Here is a 19787-nt window from a genome sequence, read left to right as displayed (position 1 = left end):
TTAATAATCTGACTGGAGTGCTAAAATTTGGTCAATACATTTTCAGGTTTAGGAAAAAATGGATTAATTATAGAAATTAATAACAAATATAGGTAAATTAAAATTACAGTGACTTTCACTATAATTGTGCCAACTACAATAAAAAGCCATAGAAAATAAAAGTACATTATTATTTTTTTCTCAAACATGAAGATTCTCTTTAACAAGTATATGTTATTTTCCTTAATCCATTAAAAGGCATTGAGCCTTTTAATAGATTAAGGATACCAAAAGATTGGTATCCTGCCCTTTTTCAGGCAGAGGCAAATTCTAAGGCCCAGAAATGACAAACATGGAAACCTAGTACAGAAGATGTAATGTACCAATCACAACATTTCATTTCAACTTCAGAGGTCATATAATTTGACCACTCAGTATAGGCTGGGTTAGAAATCAATGAAAAACTATAACTGATTCCCAAAGAAACTTCTTGAATTACGTTTCCTGATAGCCAATTATAATTTAACTTCGAAAGTGAAAGAGTTTGTGGCTCAAGATAAACCAACATTTTCACCAAGCACCTCAAACTCCTAGAATATATTCACTGAATCCAGCCTGTATTTATTTATGGCTTAATAGTACATATTTCAGTTTTAATAACAAAGCTAAATATGAAAAATAAGCTGCCTACTTCTTTATCTCTTTTCATCACTAAAACTCATTTAAGTTTTGTTATAATTGTTAAACTTATTTGGTTTTATTCTTTAGTTCTCAGTAGAGAGATCTGCTATTTCTGTAAATAATGAAAAGCAATTGAGAATCACATTGCTTTGTTGAAATGCATATTATGTGCTAATCCAAATAATTGTATTCTGTAAATGAGAAGAACATGTTAGCTGAATGGAAAGATTTCTTGCCTCTTTTTCAAAACCTTTAAAAGTGGTGGTTAGGTTAGAAGATTTGGTGAATTAAAAACTCTCTGATATTTTTCAATTTACCAAACTATTCTGTAGCAGAAGATATTCCAGACTGTGCTTTTGAAAACACTGAGAAATAGAAATGTATCAGCTTTAAACTCTTAATTGGTAGAAGGAAGTTCCCAAGTATTCTTTTCAATAAAAGAAGGAGATTGCTGTTATTCTTCAAATGGAAGTTATCCTTTTTTGATTCTCTGAAATAATTGAGTTTTTATCATTCATACATATAATTGTATTTTGGGCTGGTGCTTCTATGAGCAAATGTTTCATTTCTTCATTACAATCCTGTAATTCCATGCCAGTTTATTTGCATGACATAACTTTGGAAGTCATTCTTTACTAGAAAACTTCAGAAAAAAGTAGATGGCTTTGTGTCAGAGAGCTTGTAATAGAACCTCCACAGAGCAAGGATGGGAGTAGAAGGCCTTTAAAATTCTTTCCAACCATATGATTAAGTAGAATGGTTAGAATTCTCTAAAATGTAATGTTTGGCATTCATTCTGATAAAAGCTATAAGTAGACCAGCATTTGTTCAAATTTAGCTACATTTTCATGAACAGAATTCTTATCAGTGTGAAATTTAAATTGAGTGCTTCATTATAACAACTAATAAATGGGTGAATTAAAAGCAATAAATATTGACTATGAAAATGCTTCATTGTCTATTATAACCAAAATATTTTTCCACAGGCAAAACCTTTTTTAAAAAAAGATTGCTTTTCTTTTACCATCTTTTATACATTCATTTTTTTCTCTAGCAGTAAAAAATGAACCCACTTTGGAATCTTTCCCATCCAAAACATCTAAAACTCTTGACTGGCCAAGGGAAACCCTGGGTAGAGTTATTTTTTCACTGGAAATGATTGTACTGAGTTTTCTATTTCATCAGAAACATTTTCATTCCATGAGAATTAATTTGTTTGAGAATAAAATAGCCATTCCTTCCATACTAACCTTTGTCTATTTTCATCTGCTTTAAAGCCTCTAAAAAAGCTTTGAAAATTGTGGTGCATAATTTTAGATTTGCATGAATTTCTTTTTATTATTATTATTATTCATTTTTATCTAGAGCCATCTTTGTGGGTAGACTGCCTCCTGATTACTCACTTGTTTTGGGAACATTAAGATCTTAAATTATGTACTATAAAACATGCATTATGTCTTTATCATCTTCATCAGCTTGTTGGTCCATTTCTAACTAAATTTCTTCATCATTACAAGATCCTTGCATATGCGATTTTATGTGAGATATTTATAAATCACTCCTGAACAATTTTATATATAAAGTTGATGATCTTTTCAGCACCATCTGAAATCCCATTAATTACATTGAAATGGAAGGTTTCAGCCACCTCAAGAAGATGGCTTGACAAACCTGGTAATTAAAAACCTTTAAGCATGCATGTATATTAATTTGTTTATGAATCACTATAATATGAATTTATATTTTTGAACTTGAATATGAGCAAAAAGTCATTATATGTACCCTTGTAATTAGTATACAAACTTCTAATAATTCTTATTTTCAGGATTTGGTGGGTGCCAATTATTTTATGTTGATTTTATCTTGTATGTGAAAGGGAATTTTGAGTCATGTTACATTTTCACATCTTGTACAATCACTTGAAGAAAGTATGCAGGTTTAATCCTTCTTTCTTTTTGTGCTTATATTGAAAAGGAAAAACATAAATGATTAGTTCAGTATTATGCAAACATTTCTGATTAGCTGGCTCTTCGGTACATTATCAAACCAATGTCTTATAGTGTATATTTGTATGTGTGTATTTGTGTATGAAATAGAGGTATATATTGGCTTTGTGTAGATATAGACATATTGGTATGTGCATGATGATTTTACTTTCATTTCAGATATTAAAAATAAATAAATAGGATAAATAGGAATATTTGCTTTCAGTATTATATATGAAATTTATTTTTTCTGTATAGTGGTTGAATTATGTTATTTTATTTTTAGTGTCTACTCTACCATCTGTGAAGCAAAACATACCCCAAAAATCTAGGATTACTGAAAAACTAGAAGCATCTCCAGGTAACAAAAATCTATTTACAGGTTATATAGTTCTAACTGTATTTTTCAACAGAACAGAATATATGTAAATCAGACTTACATACAGGAATCCTTGGTGACCTCTGACTTTGTATGTTTGCTTGCAGACTTTTCATTACCCAACTAGGTATCAGAATCAGTGGAATCAGTGGAATTTGTTAGTCAGTGGATTTGCTAGTCAGTGGGGTTTGCTACCTGTTTATATAAAATAGCTTGCCCTGACAGTGTTGGTAGGGTCATTTTCTCCTTGATAATATCTTGATTAAGGTTTCTGCCTGATTGTTTGGTATTGATCCTGCTTAACTGGATGTTGGAGAATATTTCTGGTGTTTTTGTTTCCTTCTTGGCTTTTTATTATCGCTTTTCAAGGCTATGTAATTATGATTTATCTCTAAGTGTCTACTGATGGCTGATTTGTCTGAAAACCAAGGTTCCAGGATTTCCCTAGCATTTTCTTTATTTAGGCTGGTCTGGGATGCTCACAATTTTCCAGTTGAAACTATGGTTGTATCCATTTAAATGTTATGGCATTTTTCCTTTGAAATTTGTAACAAACCCTCCTTTTTGCAATGGCAAATAATAAAACAATGATATTTTCAGAAAGAGTAGACTCCAGTCATTAAAAAGTCCTCAAGAAGCTGTTCTGAGCATCCTCCCACATGCAATTTTGTAGTAGGCAGAAAGCTAGAGAAAGTGAGAAACCACAGGAGGGCTACAAACAGAAAACCATGACTTCTGGATGATCTTACAAATTCCATGAATGAAACAAGATGCTTGTACAATAAAAACCTGAATGCATACAGAAGTGTTATTTATCAAATGAGCGGTCAGAATATTTGTTTTTAATTAGCTTTAAATCATATGAGATTTTCATTCTTATTGTCTTATAGATGGCAATCTGGATATTGAAATAATTTATAGACAAACATTATAATGTTTATGTTTATCTTTTGATACATTCAGATAAAGAACTTAAGAGTGGCATGTAATAGAATTGTGTGATGATAATACTATCTACTCAATTGTGTCTGATTTCCTGCAATTCCATGGGCCAGTTCTCTTTACATTTTTTCCAATTGTGTATGGCTTCTTTCAGTTGTTTTATGCTCTGGCTGGTGTCAGCTTTGATGGAGTCTAGCCATTGTGTTTTTGGCAGCCTAATTTCCTTTTACCACTGATCATTGGAAGCATAACTGCCTTTTCCAGTGAGTTCAATCACATGAAATGGCTTAAATAAGTAAGGCAGAATTTTATGATTTTTTCCACCCAGCAATATGTCTAGTTTTATATGCTCCAATGCTTACTTATTTGTCACCCTTGCTGTCCAAGGAATGAGCAAGAGCCTTCTCCAACACCACACCTAAAATGATTCGTTTTCCCTCTTGTCTAGTTTTTTCATGATTCAATTATTGCAGCTGTGGGTAACTATTGGAAAAACAATAGCATGGCATAATCTGTATTTAGTTGCCAAGCTGATGTCCCTGCTTTTGATTCATGTTTATTCATTTTCATCATTGCTGTGTGACCCAGTGCAATTTGACCCTTTATTTCTGAAGTGCATTCATTGCTTTGATCAATTGACAATATTAGGAAAGTAAATTATTGTACTCGTTTCATCTCTTCTCCATTGTTATTTTGACATTTCTATTCCCATGCTATTTGATCTATAGGAAAAGGCGAAATGTCTGTCTCTCTCTTTAAACCTTTTGATCATGTTTTCAGCCTTTTTTGGTTTCTGAGAAGAGACTTTCATTGTCAACATATCGAAAATTGTTGATGTTTTTTCATCTAATCTTTAATGTATTTTTTGATTCTTCAAGCTTTTACATGATCGCTTTGGTATATGTGTTGAAAAAGAAAGGTGAAAAGATGTTTTGTTTCCACAGTGACTTTCTTATTTATGTACAGTGACTGCAGAACTTGAATAGATGTATTGGCATTCCCAGGTCTTCTAAGACTCTCCACAGTGTGTTATGATCAACATAATCAACTTTCTTACAGATATTGATATGCTTTGATATTCCTGAGATTTTTCCATAATCAAGTATAGATTTGAAATATGGTCAGTAGTGCCATGCACCATTCTGAAGCCAACTTGAATATTTGGTAATCTGGTTTATAGAATTCTCCTCCATATATTTATCCAATCTCTACAATTTATATAATTTTAAAACCATCTGTACTGATTACTAGCACCAGTTCTTTGACAAAGAATTCCATTAATTTAATTAAGTATTTTTTTTCTATCTATTTTGATTCTTCTAGGGTGGGTGGGTGATACATTGTAAGATAAACATAAAATCTTTTATCAAGCATGTAATTTATATATATATATATGTGTGTGTGTTTTCTTACGTTTTTGCGGGTACTTACATGTATGGCATTCAGCTTTGTTCGGGTATCTTCCCACGTCATTGTAGTTGTGCTTTTAAAGTTGTAGCAACATTTCAGCAGAATCTCATCTGCCATCATCAGGCTTCTTTTATATATATATAAAAAACACAGACTTTTTTCCACCTTTTTAAATTAAAAAGGCCCAATAATGTAGTCTTCTCTTGCAGGCAACTGCCCTATATCTTTTCCAATGTCTTTTTAAATACATTGGTCAGTATTATAATGCTTACCATAGAGCATCATTATTTTGGAAATTTTATCTTCAATCCCATTTTACTGAAAGGGAATTCCATTGGGCTCTGAAGCCAATTCTAGGGGGAATATTTTTCAATGGTCTTACAATTTAAGCTTATGTTCTCTAATTATCACAATGTCTCAGTGGTTCTTGTTCACATTCTCAAAGGTAATTACCAAGACATTTTAAACAGGAAACACACACCTCAATTTCTTATTGTTCCACATGCATACATCTAGAATCTTTTTCCAACAGTACACAATTATTATCTAGTATCTATGTGGGTAATTTTATACTGTTAGATAAAGACTTCGTTTTTGTAATTTTACAAAATACCTGGTGAAGATAGCTAAATCTATATCTTTCTGCCTGATTTTGACTTTTTGAAGTTTGTCTTTCATGTTTACACTCTTTGTAGCCCTGTTACATGACATTTTATGCGGACCATATAAATGGATAACAGGCAGTTGCCTTTCGGGAAATTAGTATTATCTGTCATAGGTATTATTTATCTCTCCTCCATATACTAAAATAATCATTGTTGTTCAAGAGTTTAACCTAGGCCAGTACAATATATCTTTTCTCTAGGAACATAAATGCTCTCATGGAAAGTGAAGATCTCACCATGAAGAGACAAGGTCTTTTGGAGTAGATGCTAAATAGCCATAGCTGCAACAAAAATTAGCTTCTAGAATAATATTTTATGTGATAGTATCTAATTCCCAAATGATGTTTTTCTATTTTTTTCACTAGCAGAAAAAGAATCACAACAGAAAACCACTCTATCTAGCATTTTTAAGATCCCAGAATTGCCAAGAACAACAATCGATAAAAATTAATTATGTTTACATAAAATTGCAGGAAACTAATTTGCATATATTCTTCAATTTTATATAAGTGGACTATTTCCATAATAGTAGTGGGTGGTCTCTTTGTCTGGCCATGGTGTACCAGCTATTATCTTATGACTGAATTGGCTGTGCTGTTTCTTTGCTTGGTTTTGTTTAAGTTAGAAATCCTAAATGAAAACCATACTTTGTATCAGATTTGATAATCTCATACTTTTAATTTGAATCTGAGTGATAGTTGGTAAAGTCCCACACTATCTACCATTATTTGTATGTGATTGCTGTCATTTGCTGCTTTTCTGAACAGCTTTGTATTAATCAAATGTTTAAACTGCCATGTTCTCTAGCCAGCTATTCTTATTCTTTCTCAGAATGATGTCAATATTTTTTACTTTTGGTTGAATTGGCTACCATTTAATCAAACAAATTAAGTTATGAGAGAAAGTCACACACCACTTTAAGAAAGAGATTAAGGAATCATTTTCCTGAATCTTAACGGATATTGAGTGATGAGTGTATGCTAGCTTCTACTGGAACAAATAAAATAGATTGGGTGTAGTATTTTGTCTTTTTCTTTTCTGTCATAGAAACTCTTCATAGCCCATTAGTAAAACTGAAACTTCCAAGTTACCTTGATTTGGCCCTAGCAATTCTACTCTTTCTATTTGAACTTTGGTAAAGACAAAGTTTTTAGAAATGTATTTTTACATATGCATGTTTGTTAGATGGAATTGCCACCCAGGAGTTATAATTCTGAGTGTGGATTTAAACACTGAATTGGGCTGTAAAAACAAAAATATTGAAAAAGAAGTCTTTCCCCTTTTCATTATGATAAGAAAGAAAAAGAAATTATTTGCAGTAAGATCCATATGTTTAAAGAATTGATTGATACTGACCAAATTTACTGTGCTAGTTATTTTGGGGGGGACACAATGGAAAATTCGTAACATCAAACTGCACAGTATTTTATTGTGTAAAAAGGTGTGAAATAGGTCATGCCCCTTTTAATAGAAGCCAATTTGACAATTTACTACTAAATTTAATAAGCTCAGAGGAAATTATTCATGTCATAGCATCAAAATTGAAATCAACAAAAATAAAATTCCAAAAATCAGTTATGGCTAAATTAGTGAGCCAAATGCTATACATATAGAACCGGAAAAGTAAAGCTCTTTAAAATCAATAAAACTTGTTTCTAATCATTTTAATGTGATTGTATTTCATTAATTATTTTGTTCAAAAAACAAACTCATTTCCTTTTGTTGTAACAGTTGTTTAGAAACTGCCATGTGGGAAAAAGAGGGAGGTAAAACCTTAAAAATACAAATAAAACCCGACGTATAAATTCCTATTTATTAACCATATGGGATGATTTTATGCAATTTTGGATTTAGATGTGCACAAAATTCTCATCTAGTTCAAAAATGCTTGTAAAGAAGCAGTTCTGAGTGCACAATTCTTTTTTTTTTTTAAAGAGAAACTGTCATTTTTCCTTTTTAACCTCCAGTTCGGGGGGGTGGGAATTCCCTGTTTCCAAACTCCAATTTCTTCCCCATCTGGAAGAGCCAAAGATTACACTGGGTAATTGCTATGTACTTTCCTATAAATGTTTTGTTCCACAGCGTGGATCAAGCTTGGACAAATATTTCATAATAACAGAACATGTCACGTTGTTTTTATTATATAACTAACTAAGAAACACAAAATAAAATATACTAATTATAAGGGTTCTTTTGACATCTAGAAATCCAGTAAGATTTCATTATTATGTAACGTCTTTATGCTATCATTTTATGAAATTACTGAATTAATATAATCAGACAATAATTTGGTTAAACATTGGTTGCAAATAGCAGTACATGATAATTAGATTACAATTCTGAAAGCATTTAAAATATTCATAAACAAAATAAAATTACATAAAATTGCTAGTGGCTTCATCGAGTCCATTTTCATTAATTGAAAATATTCTGGTATTATTAATATTAATACCTGTATATTCAAGTTATGTTAAATCAAAAGTGAACTGTTCACTTAATAAGTTCTTGGAAGCTGAATATCAAAAATCTCCGATTCAGCCTGGAATCTTTGGTTCAGCCTCATCCTTATCAATTTCTTTTAATTTAGTGTCTCTAATATCTTCCTCCAATAAACCTAGCTAGAAAGTTACCTTTCTATTATCTCTCTAGCTGAAGATGGACATTATGTCTCCACTGATTTAATTATTGCTTGAAATAGCACAAGCCGCATACCATTTTTAATATTGGAATAAGTGACAGGATTACCTATGCATATAAAAAAAGGGAAAGCCATCTTCAATGTTTTTCTATCAGAACAAAATGTGTGAAGATAAATCTGAAGTAAAACTAGAATTGTTTATGCATATAAGGTATTCTTGAGTTCACTACCTTAGGATTCCATATACACACTATTTTATTCAGGAAGAATGTTGAGGACTTTGCTACAATTAATTTATATTTCCCAAGAAAGTAAAAAAAAAAGTCTGGATATAGGCGTTACTTCTCTCCATGATGTTTGTTACAATTATCTTCCATACAGCATAATGTCTTGTATCCTTATAATAAAAGATAATCCAGGTAAATGAGAAGCAATTGATGTGAATTTTTATTTAAAATATTTTAATAATATTATTTAGAGTTATGATTATGATTTATGAGATCAACATGTAAACCTGAATATATTAATAAAGAGATAGATTTCTTCTAAAAATATGCCATGGATTTATTTTTGGTTGTGATAAGAAAAATGGAATTGGTGATACTTAATCTATTCCCAAAAAGTGATCCTTAAAATGGCAGCTATCTGGCATGTTTAATTTGGAACATTAGTTAAGTAAATAAAAAATAACTGGACAGGGTGCTAATACAATTCCTTTGTATTTAATTATTTCCCATAAGCATTTATATTTAACAAATCTCTTTCATTTTTTTCTATTTTAAGCAGTATCCTACAAAGTTGATGTATTTCCTTCTTTAAAAATGTTTGAAAATAAGAAAAAAATGATCCTAGGAATTTTGGCCTAAACTATTTTAAAGATGTGCCCTTGTGAAAGTTCATTTTTCCAACAATGTCTATATTTAATTTTCAAGAACAGACTCTAGTGTTTCATTTATAAAATATAGTTTCTTTGCATCCTTTTTTGCTTTATAATTTAGTTCCCCTAGTTTATCCATATTCTCTCTCAGACTAACCTATTTCATTGGGTTTTGTTGTGGGAATAAAATGAAGACTGAGCCCATCATAAGTTGCCCTAAGTTCCTAGGAGGGAAGATAAAAAATTTAACAAACCATCTAAACCAAAAAAATGTCAGCAGTTATACATGCACTTCAGTATTCTAGAGAGTAAGCTCTACTGTTTATTTTTAAAAAAAAAAAAAACCACGAGCTTATTTTTTCAAGTTGCTCAACAAATGTACATTGTAATAAATTATTTCATTATCACAACATTTAACAAGCCTTTAACATTTAGAGAAAGTTCAGGGTTCCCTATAATGTTAGCTCTGTCACATAAGGATTGGATGGAGTGTCCAAAGAAGAGATGGGAAATTTGATACAATGTCTCTGAAGAAAGGAGAGATTCCATCAGTTTTGAAAGAGTCAGTGGTCTCTCCATTCCTCAACAGGTCACTCCTGGACCCAACATTGTTAAAAAAAAATGGTTCCTACCTCATCAAAGCAGCTATCAATTTGGAAGTGTGGCTCCAGATCATTGACAATTTTCTCTCTCTCTGCAGAGGTTCCTTCTAGACTCAGTGGTCCTGTTCAAAGAGTAGGTGGAAATTAGGTCAGGCAGACCTGGCTTCGACTGATCTGCCAATTGTGGTCTTATCTGGAAGATGATGTCCTAAGGATAGTTTTTTTATGCTCTTGTCATTTTGTAACTGGACTAATGTAATTTACTCTACGTGATGTTTTTCTTTAAGATCACCCACAAATTGCAATATGTAATTGTAATAAAATGCAATAACTTTCCACTTCAAGACTTGTATATTTAAGTTTTTTGGGGAAGGCCTTTTGGAAGTGATAATTGTGAAACCCTGGGTGTAGAAATTGGTTGTGTCGTGTCATGTATTTATGATGTTATATGATATATATGTTGTGTGTTGTATATTTATTATTTGCTGTATGTTATATGTTATATGGGAATATTATTTGTCCCATCTAGAAATCTGGATTAAGACAGTAAGATAGCTAGATAGCTAGATAGCTAGATAGCTAGATAGCTAGATAGCTAGGTAGATAGCTAGGTAGATAGATAGATAGATAGATAGATAGATAGATAGATAGATAGATAGATAGATAGATAGATAGATAGAATTCTTTATTGGCCAAGTGTGATTGGACACACAAGGAATTTGTCTTGGTGCAAATACTCTTGGTGTACATAAAAGAAAGGATACATTCATCTAGAGTCAAGAATCATAAGGTACAACACGTAATAACAGTCATAGGGTACAGTAAGCAATCAAATCATACTAGGAAACAGTCAATAGAAATTTTAAGGATTCAAGCGACAAAGTTACAGTCATACAGTCACAAGTGGGAGGGGAGGGGTGATAAGGAGTGATGAGAAGATTAATAGTAATAGTAGTACAAGCTTTGTAAATAGTTGGACAGTGTTGAGGGAATTATTTGTTTAGCAGAGTGATGGCATTCAGGGAAAATCTGTCCTTGTGTTTAGTTGTTCTGGTGTGCAGTGCTCTATAATGTCATTTTGAGGGTAGGAGTTGAAATAGTTTATGTCTGGGATATGAGGGGTCTGTAAATATTTTCACAGCCCTTTTTTTGACTCATGAGGTATATATGTTCTCAATTGAAGACAGGTTGGTAGTAATTGTTTTTTCTGCAGTCCTAATTATCTTCTGAAGTCTGTGTCTGTCCTGTTGGGTTGCAAAACCAAACCAAATGCATTGAGTCAATAAATGAATATGCTAAATACTACCTATTCAATGTAGTGTTTCAGTATCATTCCTGAAAAAGCTTTTCAATTTATATGAAATCCAGACTCATATACAGTACTAATTATCTGATATTTTAATTGTCTTTCACAAATAATATGCTATTAAAATATCCCATGAACAATACCAGACTTAAAACCCTGAATCTTTAGATTTCTTTCCTCTGTTTCAGTATGATATCTTTTATACTCCAGCAGTTACCAACAAATTGGTTCCACTTCCTGCTACAACAAAGATATCTGTCACTGATGGACATCCAGTGACAACAATGGGTAACATATCTTTTACTTCAACAACTCCTCATTCTCATATTACTTTCTTCTCATACTCATATGTATCTATCCATCATTTTTACTGTAGTTGTACTATATTTACATATGTTTTATCCACATATGCAATTTATTTATCATTAACATTTTAATAAGTTATTTAAATACTGTGTATTCCTTATATAATGATTAAAAGAGGTATTTGATTCACTAAATTTTATAAACTTTGAATCTAAACTGTTGCATTCTATTGAATTGTACTAAATCTGGGTAAATTTGTGAGCCTCTAAAATAAGAATATCAAATGTGATATGAGTATGTGTAGGATGAAAGTAATAGAGTCCATGATTCCATGTCTGACAGAATTAGGCATATGCTTAACCGATTGGATGAGTAGACTTAGTAAAGTAATAGCATAATGTGCACTTGATTCTTAATATGTTGTAATTTTTGCCCCAATTGGGCCATCATTGCATTGAAACCAGTCACACAATTTCAATTGAGAAAGGGATAATTGAAATCAGATTACTAGAAAAAAGTTCAATATATTACAAGATAAAACTTTACAATTAATCTATGAATAATTTCATTAGTTATTTCTAATTAGTATTTAAATTCCAATAATTACTATAATTTGATCAACATTTTTAAAAATATTTTCAAATATTTTCAAAAACTCCACCAACCACATCTGGAAAATCATAATTTAATAGTTCCAAAATAACCTGCTGGATTATTTTTATTTTCATAAATAAGTATTTACTCTTAATCCCAATGTAGAAAAATGTTTCAGAATACAAAACTTTCTTAACTAGGGTAGAATGTTGCAAATAAATTAAGTAACTCAACTGATTGTTTTTTTAAAAAATAACTAATAAATTTCTAAAAGATTGAGACTATGTTCTCAATAAAGTACAGCCCAATATTTGAAAATGATTATATTAAGTCATATAAACAAAAAATGTTGAGAGGCGAAAGTTTTGCCCTTCACCTGATAAACATTACCCTAAAACTTTTGTGCTATCAGTGAGACATACTTTTGCAGTCAAAATTCTCTACCCTTTGCTGAATTCAACTTAATTTTAAGTCAAGGGTCTTCAAACTTGGCAAGTTTAAGACTTATGGACTTCAATTCTCAGAACTCTTGAGGTAACATGGAGGAGGAATTCTGGGAGTTGAAATCCACAAGTTAAAGCTGTCTATTTTGAAGACCCCTGCTCTAAGTGATACATTTTTAAAAACATGTACTTCATGTCACTAACATTTCAAGACAAATTTGAGCTTTGAAAATACAGTATTGTTTTTCAATACGCTTTTACCATAGCAGATAATTTTTTCCCTAAACTATTCATAACATCAGAATCTCACTTATTAAACTTGGTAATTATATCTTTAGATATCTCATAAAACCTTGGGTGATTTTATTGTACAAAGTACATTAATAGTAGCTATTAATGTGAGCATTTCTCGAATTCAAAATCTAGAAATCTGAAGCAATTTCTCCTTGATACACACATAGCTAATCATACTATAATATGCAGAATTATAAAAGTAGGAAAATAAGTAAACAATTTCCATTTTTAGAAATACTAGATTATTTGTCCTTTATATGAAAATGGAATCAATGTTTTACAGGATTTCCTTACATATCACAATTAAACGATAAAGTTGTGGTAATCAGTCTTACTACAAAAAAATAATAATATGCAAAATAGAGGGATTTACAGGATCAACTTATAATTGATCATTTAGCTCATTTTTCACCTATCTATTCTTTTAAATTTATAACATACCATCAATACTTTTCTCTTTTTTATTGCTTTTCAACTCAATTCCCCTGGGGTTTATTTTTGTTTTGTTTGTTCATGAAAATTCTTCTATGCAATATTTTAGTTATAAATTATTGCTATTATAATATTTTAAGTCTGTATGTTTTCCTGTTGTACCATGAATTAATTCTTGAGTGCATCCTACTTTAAGCTTCTTATGAACCAAGCCCTATTTCATAAAAATCTAAAGAACCTGATTTTACAATGCCAGAACCAGCAGACAGGAATCCTGGCAGACTGACTTTTTAAATATTGCATTTTTTATATATCTGTTAAAATATTCTTGAATTGGATATATAGTTTCAAAGACCCCAATATGAGATTCAGGCTTCATTAAAATTTTATAAAATTCTGAAAAACCATTAATGAAATACAGTGACAGGATTTTTTGCTTATTTTCAGCCTAATTCAGATTTTTGAAGATTGGATCTTATGCAACCTATTGCAAAAGAAATATTTTATGCAATACATCTTAATAAATAATAACTATGATCACTTTCAATAACATAAAGCACATTATCTAGGTTTGATAGATTGGATGTAAATATACCATTCAATCCTAGTATACTTTGCACTAAGGAAGAAAGTTCCCTTCTAATACCCACACCGAAACTCAAATTTTCTGTGCATGGTAATATGTTTTTCAATGTTTCCTGAAATTTTATGTCATGCGGTAATTAGTTATCAATACATTAATGTGGCCATTAATGTATGAATATCTGGAATGCAAGTTCTCTTTGACTTATATCTAGCAATAAAACACAAGCAAGACAATATTTAAACAAGCAAACTTGACTTAAAAGAGAAAGGTGAATGCAAATGAAGTTAATACAATTAATTACAATGTCAGAATAAATTGTGAACTTCAAATTTGAGAGCCAATGCAGGAAAATTTGTTTATAAATTGGCACAATATAAACACGTTAGACATCAAAAAATAATTGTCCTCAGCAAACTCCGAAGTTAAACAAATCCATTGTCCTTGAAATAATAATATGTAGCTCATACTAAACCAGGTCAAACTTACGGCCCGCAGACTGGATGTGCTGGTCATGCCCCCAGTTTAACAAAGGGGGGGAAAGTCATGATACATCTTGATGACAATGTGAAATCACGAGTTTGACACCCGTGTGTTTAACAATTCAAATATCTCTTCTTGAAATTATATTCAATACTATTCTTTCACTTAACTGTCTTTTTCTTTCCGGAGAATATTTCAGGAGTCAATTCCCCTACAGGCTCAAACTTTGGTTATTTAAGAAATACTTTGAATATTAATATGTTCCCACCAAATTGAAAGTCCATCCTTTCAAGATACTGTATTAATTCTCAACTGGATTTCTTTTCAGCTTCAAAAGAAATAAACCCTGTTCCATCAAAGTCTAAAGAATTCGACTATACCCAGCCAGAAGAACCAGACAGGAAATTTGGTATAATGATTTTTAAATATTTCTTTCTGCTACTTTACAAGATAACTATTTGAATATGTCTACTGTGTTCTTATACTATATGAATATGAAATCCATATTTTGGGGTTGTTTGCTTTTTTTGCAGTTTCAACTGACGATGATAATTATCTTCCTAACCTCTTGACTACGCCAGAATTTCCAATTACCAAACCTGGTAATTTTATGTTTCGATATTTGATAAAATCTTGCACATTGTGATTGAAGGCTACTTAGAAACAAGTAGATTCAAGGCTTAAAGAAACTTTGACAGATATGCTTGTTGATCATATGCAAAGCTTTACAACATACACCCACAATATTGGAAGAATCCAACAATTAAAAAAATTCTTGTAATTATTTTTCATGGGATTTCACACATAGGTACATATCACTCTCTCTGAATTATTTATTCTTCAGTTCAAAACACTTCCAAATATATGATTACTATCAGATGGTATTTTGAATCTTGTACTTCCCTTTCAAATGTAGATTAATTTTAGACAGAACTTCCTTTCAACTTATTTTAAACAAGCCTGCTTCTGCAAAAGTTTAAAGAACCTGACTACATCATGCCAGGAATACCAAACACATCTTTCTATTTCTGGAATTTATATAATGTATTCCTTTCTGAAATGAACATGAATTCCAGGCTTCCTTGAAATTATAAAATGCATAAATTCTTCCATCATAAGTGTTGTACAAAACTGTGTAAAAAGGAATAGAAGTACACATTCAAATCTGAATACATCACACCATGCACAACAAAATTTCTTTAATGTCCTTTATTGGAGATTAAAATTAACATAAGACAGTATATCATTTCATAATAAAACCATGCATAATGATGCCTTTTAAGAAACATGGGGTACCTAAGTGTACAGTGTCAATATGGACATTTATTTTGGGATTGTTTGCTTTTTTTCAGTTTCAGCTAAAGATAATTATCTCCCTAAAGTTTTCATCACATCAGAACCACCAATCACCAAACCTGGTAATAATGGCTTCACATATGTTTGATAAAATTGAATATAGTTTGTTTGTGTCTGAGAATGTATAGTAAACACAAATGCAAGTAAACACAAAGAGTTGTTGCACAGGCTGAAACTTTAAAAGACATACCTGTGGATGATACGTAGAGCTTCAATACAAAGATGCATAATGTTACGAGACCATCCTTATTGTATAGTGTTACTTTCGATATTGATTTTATCAAGGTATAACTCCCATTACCCTGGGAGGATACTGACTTCCTCATTTCAAAATTCAATCATACGATTAGAATAACATCGTATATTGAATCTTGTACTATGCTGTTAAATGTAGATTAATTTTAAAGGGATAAAGACCCCAACTACATCATGAATGAAGACATCAAACATGGTAGAGTGACTAATTTAACATGCTTCTCTCTACCTCAAAAATGTATCTAATATATTCCTTTCCGAAACGAGCATGAACTCCAGACTTCATAAATATATTCTATTCCAACCAGAAGACACAGAACCATAAAAACCAAAAATTTCCAAGATCCCTTTACATGAAAGATGAAAATTCTTCCAAGTCAGTATATTTCTCTATAGTACCTGATCATTCCATTTTAAGATAAAATAACTCTTAGGCTGACATAGGTGAAACCATGTCCACATGTAAAATGTGAACTTTTTGAAGGGATTGTTTGCTTTTTTCTAGTTTCAAAAGAGGACAATAATTATCTTCCTAAAGTCTTCAGCAGGCCAGATCTTCCAATTACCAAATCTGGTAATTATGTGTTATCATATGGTTATTATAAAAATGTAGACAGAGTGACAGTATTGAGAGAACATTCACTTTTTTCAAGCTACTTTAGATCTTTGTTTTCCCAGGTTAAAATCTGTTACCCTTTGAGAATTCTTTCTTCTTCAGTTCAAAATGGTTTCAAAAGTAACATGGTATTTTGAATCCCATACTTAGCTGTCAAATGTAGATTAATTTTGGACTGGACTTCCTTTCAGATTCTTATGAAACAAGCCCGGTTCCGCCAGAGTATAAAGAGACCGACTACATCATGCCCATAGTACCAGACATGAAACCTGGTAGAGTGACTTTTTTTAACATTCTTCTTTCTACCTCTAGAACTTATCTAGTATATTGATTTCTGAAAGAAACATGAACTCCAGACTTCCTAAATATACTCTAAATATATTATGTACCAAAGTGTACAAAAAGGAAGTGAAGTAGGCATTCAATCCTGAAGACATTAGACCAGGCACACCAAAGCTTCTTTGATGGGCCTCCACTGAGGTTTTAAATTCCTCTAAGGCGATATGTTAGTTAATTGTAGGACCATGTATAACAATTCATCTCAAGGTAGAAGGGCTCATCGGCAACTTTGGGTACATAGGTGTAACCCTCTCCTTGAATGTGAACACTAAATTTATCTTGGGGTTCTTTGCTTTTTTCCAGTTTCAACTATGGATGATAGAAATCTTCCTAAAGTCTTGACCACAGCAAAACTTCCAATTACCAAACCTGGTAATTATATGTTGTCATATGTTTGATTAAATTATATGTGGATTGATCGTCAGTAGATAAAGCATTCATGGTGGTTGTTTAGAAATAACGAGTCTGTGCACTGAACAGAATTGGAACAACCTGCCCAGAGATCACATGTAGAACTTCATTACATAGATGGATAATATTGGAATGCCATATAGATTTTATCGTGCTACTTTTGATGTTCATTTTCCTAACATAACCCATTTCTGATATGATTAGCATCACAAAGAATTTGGAATCCTATGCTCCCTGTCAATTTAAAGACTAATACTATACTGGACTTCCTTTCAGTTTCGTATGAACCAAGCCCTGTTCCATCAAAATTTAAAGAACCTGGCTACATCCTTGCAGAAGTACCAGATAGGAAACCTGGTAGAGTGACTTTTTTTACGTACTACTCTCTGTTCCTTTACAGCATGACTCCTTACATCTACCAAGTTTAATCTTATCAAAAGGATTTACAAAATCCAGACATTTTGGAAATTAATAGATGCACAAGTATTAAGCATATTACTGAATTACGAATGCACTACAACAACGAGTAGAATGAAGGGACACTTTCCAACCAGAAGATAGAGCCCCGCAAAAACAAAAAATTCCTGCATCCCTCGACATGAAATTCTTCCAAGCAATATATTTCTTTGTTATAGTGTCATGACTGATCATCCCATTTTAAGATAAAACAACTCTTAGGCTGACATAGGTGAAACCAAGTCCACATGTACAATGTGAATTTATTTGGGCATTCTTTGCTTTTTTCTAGTTTCCACTGAGGACGATAATTATCTTCCTAAAGTCTTGAGCACGCCAGATCTTCCAATTACAAAATCTGGTAATTATCTGTTATCATATGGTTGATAAAAATGTAGGCAGTGTAGGCACTGTCGGTAGATCGTGCACTCTTGGTCGCTACTTCGAAGCGAAGGGTTTCTGACTGAAAATAACTTTGAAAGACTTGCCTGCAGATAATATGCAGAGCTTTAGAGATGCATAGTATTGGGACACCATTTACTTTTTTTCAAGCTACTTTAGATCTTTGTTTTCCCAGGTTAAAGTCTGTTACCCTTTGAGAATTCTTTCTACTTCAGTTCAAAATCCTTTCAAAAGTAACATGGTATTTTGAATCCCGTACTTCTCTGTCAAAAGTAGATTAATTTTGGACTGGACTTCCTTTCAGATTCTTATGAAACAAGCCCGGTTCCGGCAGAGTATAAAGAGACCGACTACATCATGCCCATAGTACCAGACATGAAACATGGTAGAGTGACTTTTTTTAACATTCTTCTTTCTACCTCTAGAACTTATCTAGTATATTGATTTCTGAAAGAAACATGAACTCCAGACTTCCTAAATATATTCTAAATATATTCTGTACCAAAGTGTACAAAAAGGAAGTGAAGTAGGCATTCAATCCTGAAGACATCAGACCAGGCACACCAAAGCTTCTCTGATGGGCCTCCACTGAGGTTTAAAATTCCTCTAAGGCGATATGTTAGTTAATTGTAGGACCATGTATAACAATTCATCTCAAGGTAGAAGGGCTCATCGGCAACTTGGGGTATATAGGTGTAACCCTCTCCTTGAATGTGGACACTGTAAATTTATCTTGGGGTTCTTTGCTTTTTTCCAGTTTCAACTATCGATGATAGAAATCTTCCTAAAGTCTTGGCCACAGCAAAACTTCCAATTACCAAACCTGGTAATTTTATGTTGTCATATGTTTGATTAAATTATGCGTGGATTGATTGTTAGTAGATAAAGCATTCCTGGTGGTTGTTTAAAAATAACGAGTCTGTGCACTGAACAGAATTGGAACAACCTGCCCGCAGATCACGTGTAGAAGTTCATTACATAGATGGATAATATTAGAAGGCCGTATAGTTTTTATCGTGTTAATTTGATGTTCATTCTCCTAACATAACCCATTTCTGATATGATTAGCATCACACAGAATTTGGAATCCTATGCTCCCTGTCAATTTAAAGACTAATACTATACTGGACTTCCTTTCAGTTTCGTATGAACCAAGCCCTGTTCCATCAAAATTTAAAGAACCTGGCTACATCCTTGCAGAAGTACCAGACAGAAAACCTGGTAGAGTGACTTTTTTTACGTACTACTCTCTGTTCCTTTACAGCATGACTTCTTACATCTACCAAGTTTAATCTTATCAAAAGGGTTTACAAAATCCAGACATTTTGGACATTAATAGATGGACAGGTATTA

General features: G+C 32.0%; 1 protein-coding gene across 1 annotated transcript in view; it reads left to right on the top strand.

Moving 5' to 3' along the window:
- Positions 1 to 19787, top strand: part of ABI3BP (ABI family member 3 binding protein) — a 138596-nt gene that overhangs the window by 64740 nt on the left and 54069 nt on the right. Inside the window, exons 15-27 of the mRNA XM_087937347.1 lie at positions 2932 to 3006; positions 11675 to 11752; positions 14928 to 15008; positions 15133 to 15201; positions 15952 to 16017; positions 16716 to 16784; positions 17018 to 17098; positions 17469 to 17537; positions 17853 to 17933; positions 18325 to 18393; positions 18739 to 18819; positions 19192 to 19260; positions 19575 to 19655. Coding sequence (XP_087793473.1) covers positions 2932 to 3006; positions 11675 to 11752; positions 14928 to 15008; positions 15133 to 15201; positions 15952 to 16017; positions 16716 to 16784; positions 17018 to 17098; positions 17469 to 17537; positions 17853 to 17933; positions 18325 to 18393; positions 18739 to 18819; positions 19192 to 19260; positions 19575 to 19655 — 969 coding nt within the window. The remainder of the gene's footprint in view (positions 1 to 2931; positions 3007 to 11674; positions 11753 to 14927; positions 15009 to 15132; positions 15202 to 15951; positions 16018 to 16715; positions 16785 to 17017; positions 17099 to 17468; positions 17538 to 17852; positions 17934 to 18324; positions 18394 to 18738; positions 18820 to 19191; positions 19261 to 19574; positions 19656 to 19787) is intronic.

The sequence above is a fragment of the Pseudonaja textilis genome, chromosome 7 (genome assembly GCF_049901715.1).
Source record: "Pseudonaja textilis isolate UNSWEBS1 chromosome 7, rPseTex1.2, whole genome shotgun sequence".
In the NCBI taxonomy this organism is placed as follows: domain Eukaryota; kingdom Metazoa; phylum Chordata; class Lepidosauria; order Squamata; family Elapidae; genus Pseudonaja; species Pseudonaja textilis.
The sequence above is the reverse complement of the archived record's forward strand: the minus strand, read 5'-3'. Positions and strand labels throughout refer to the sequence as shown.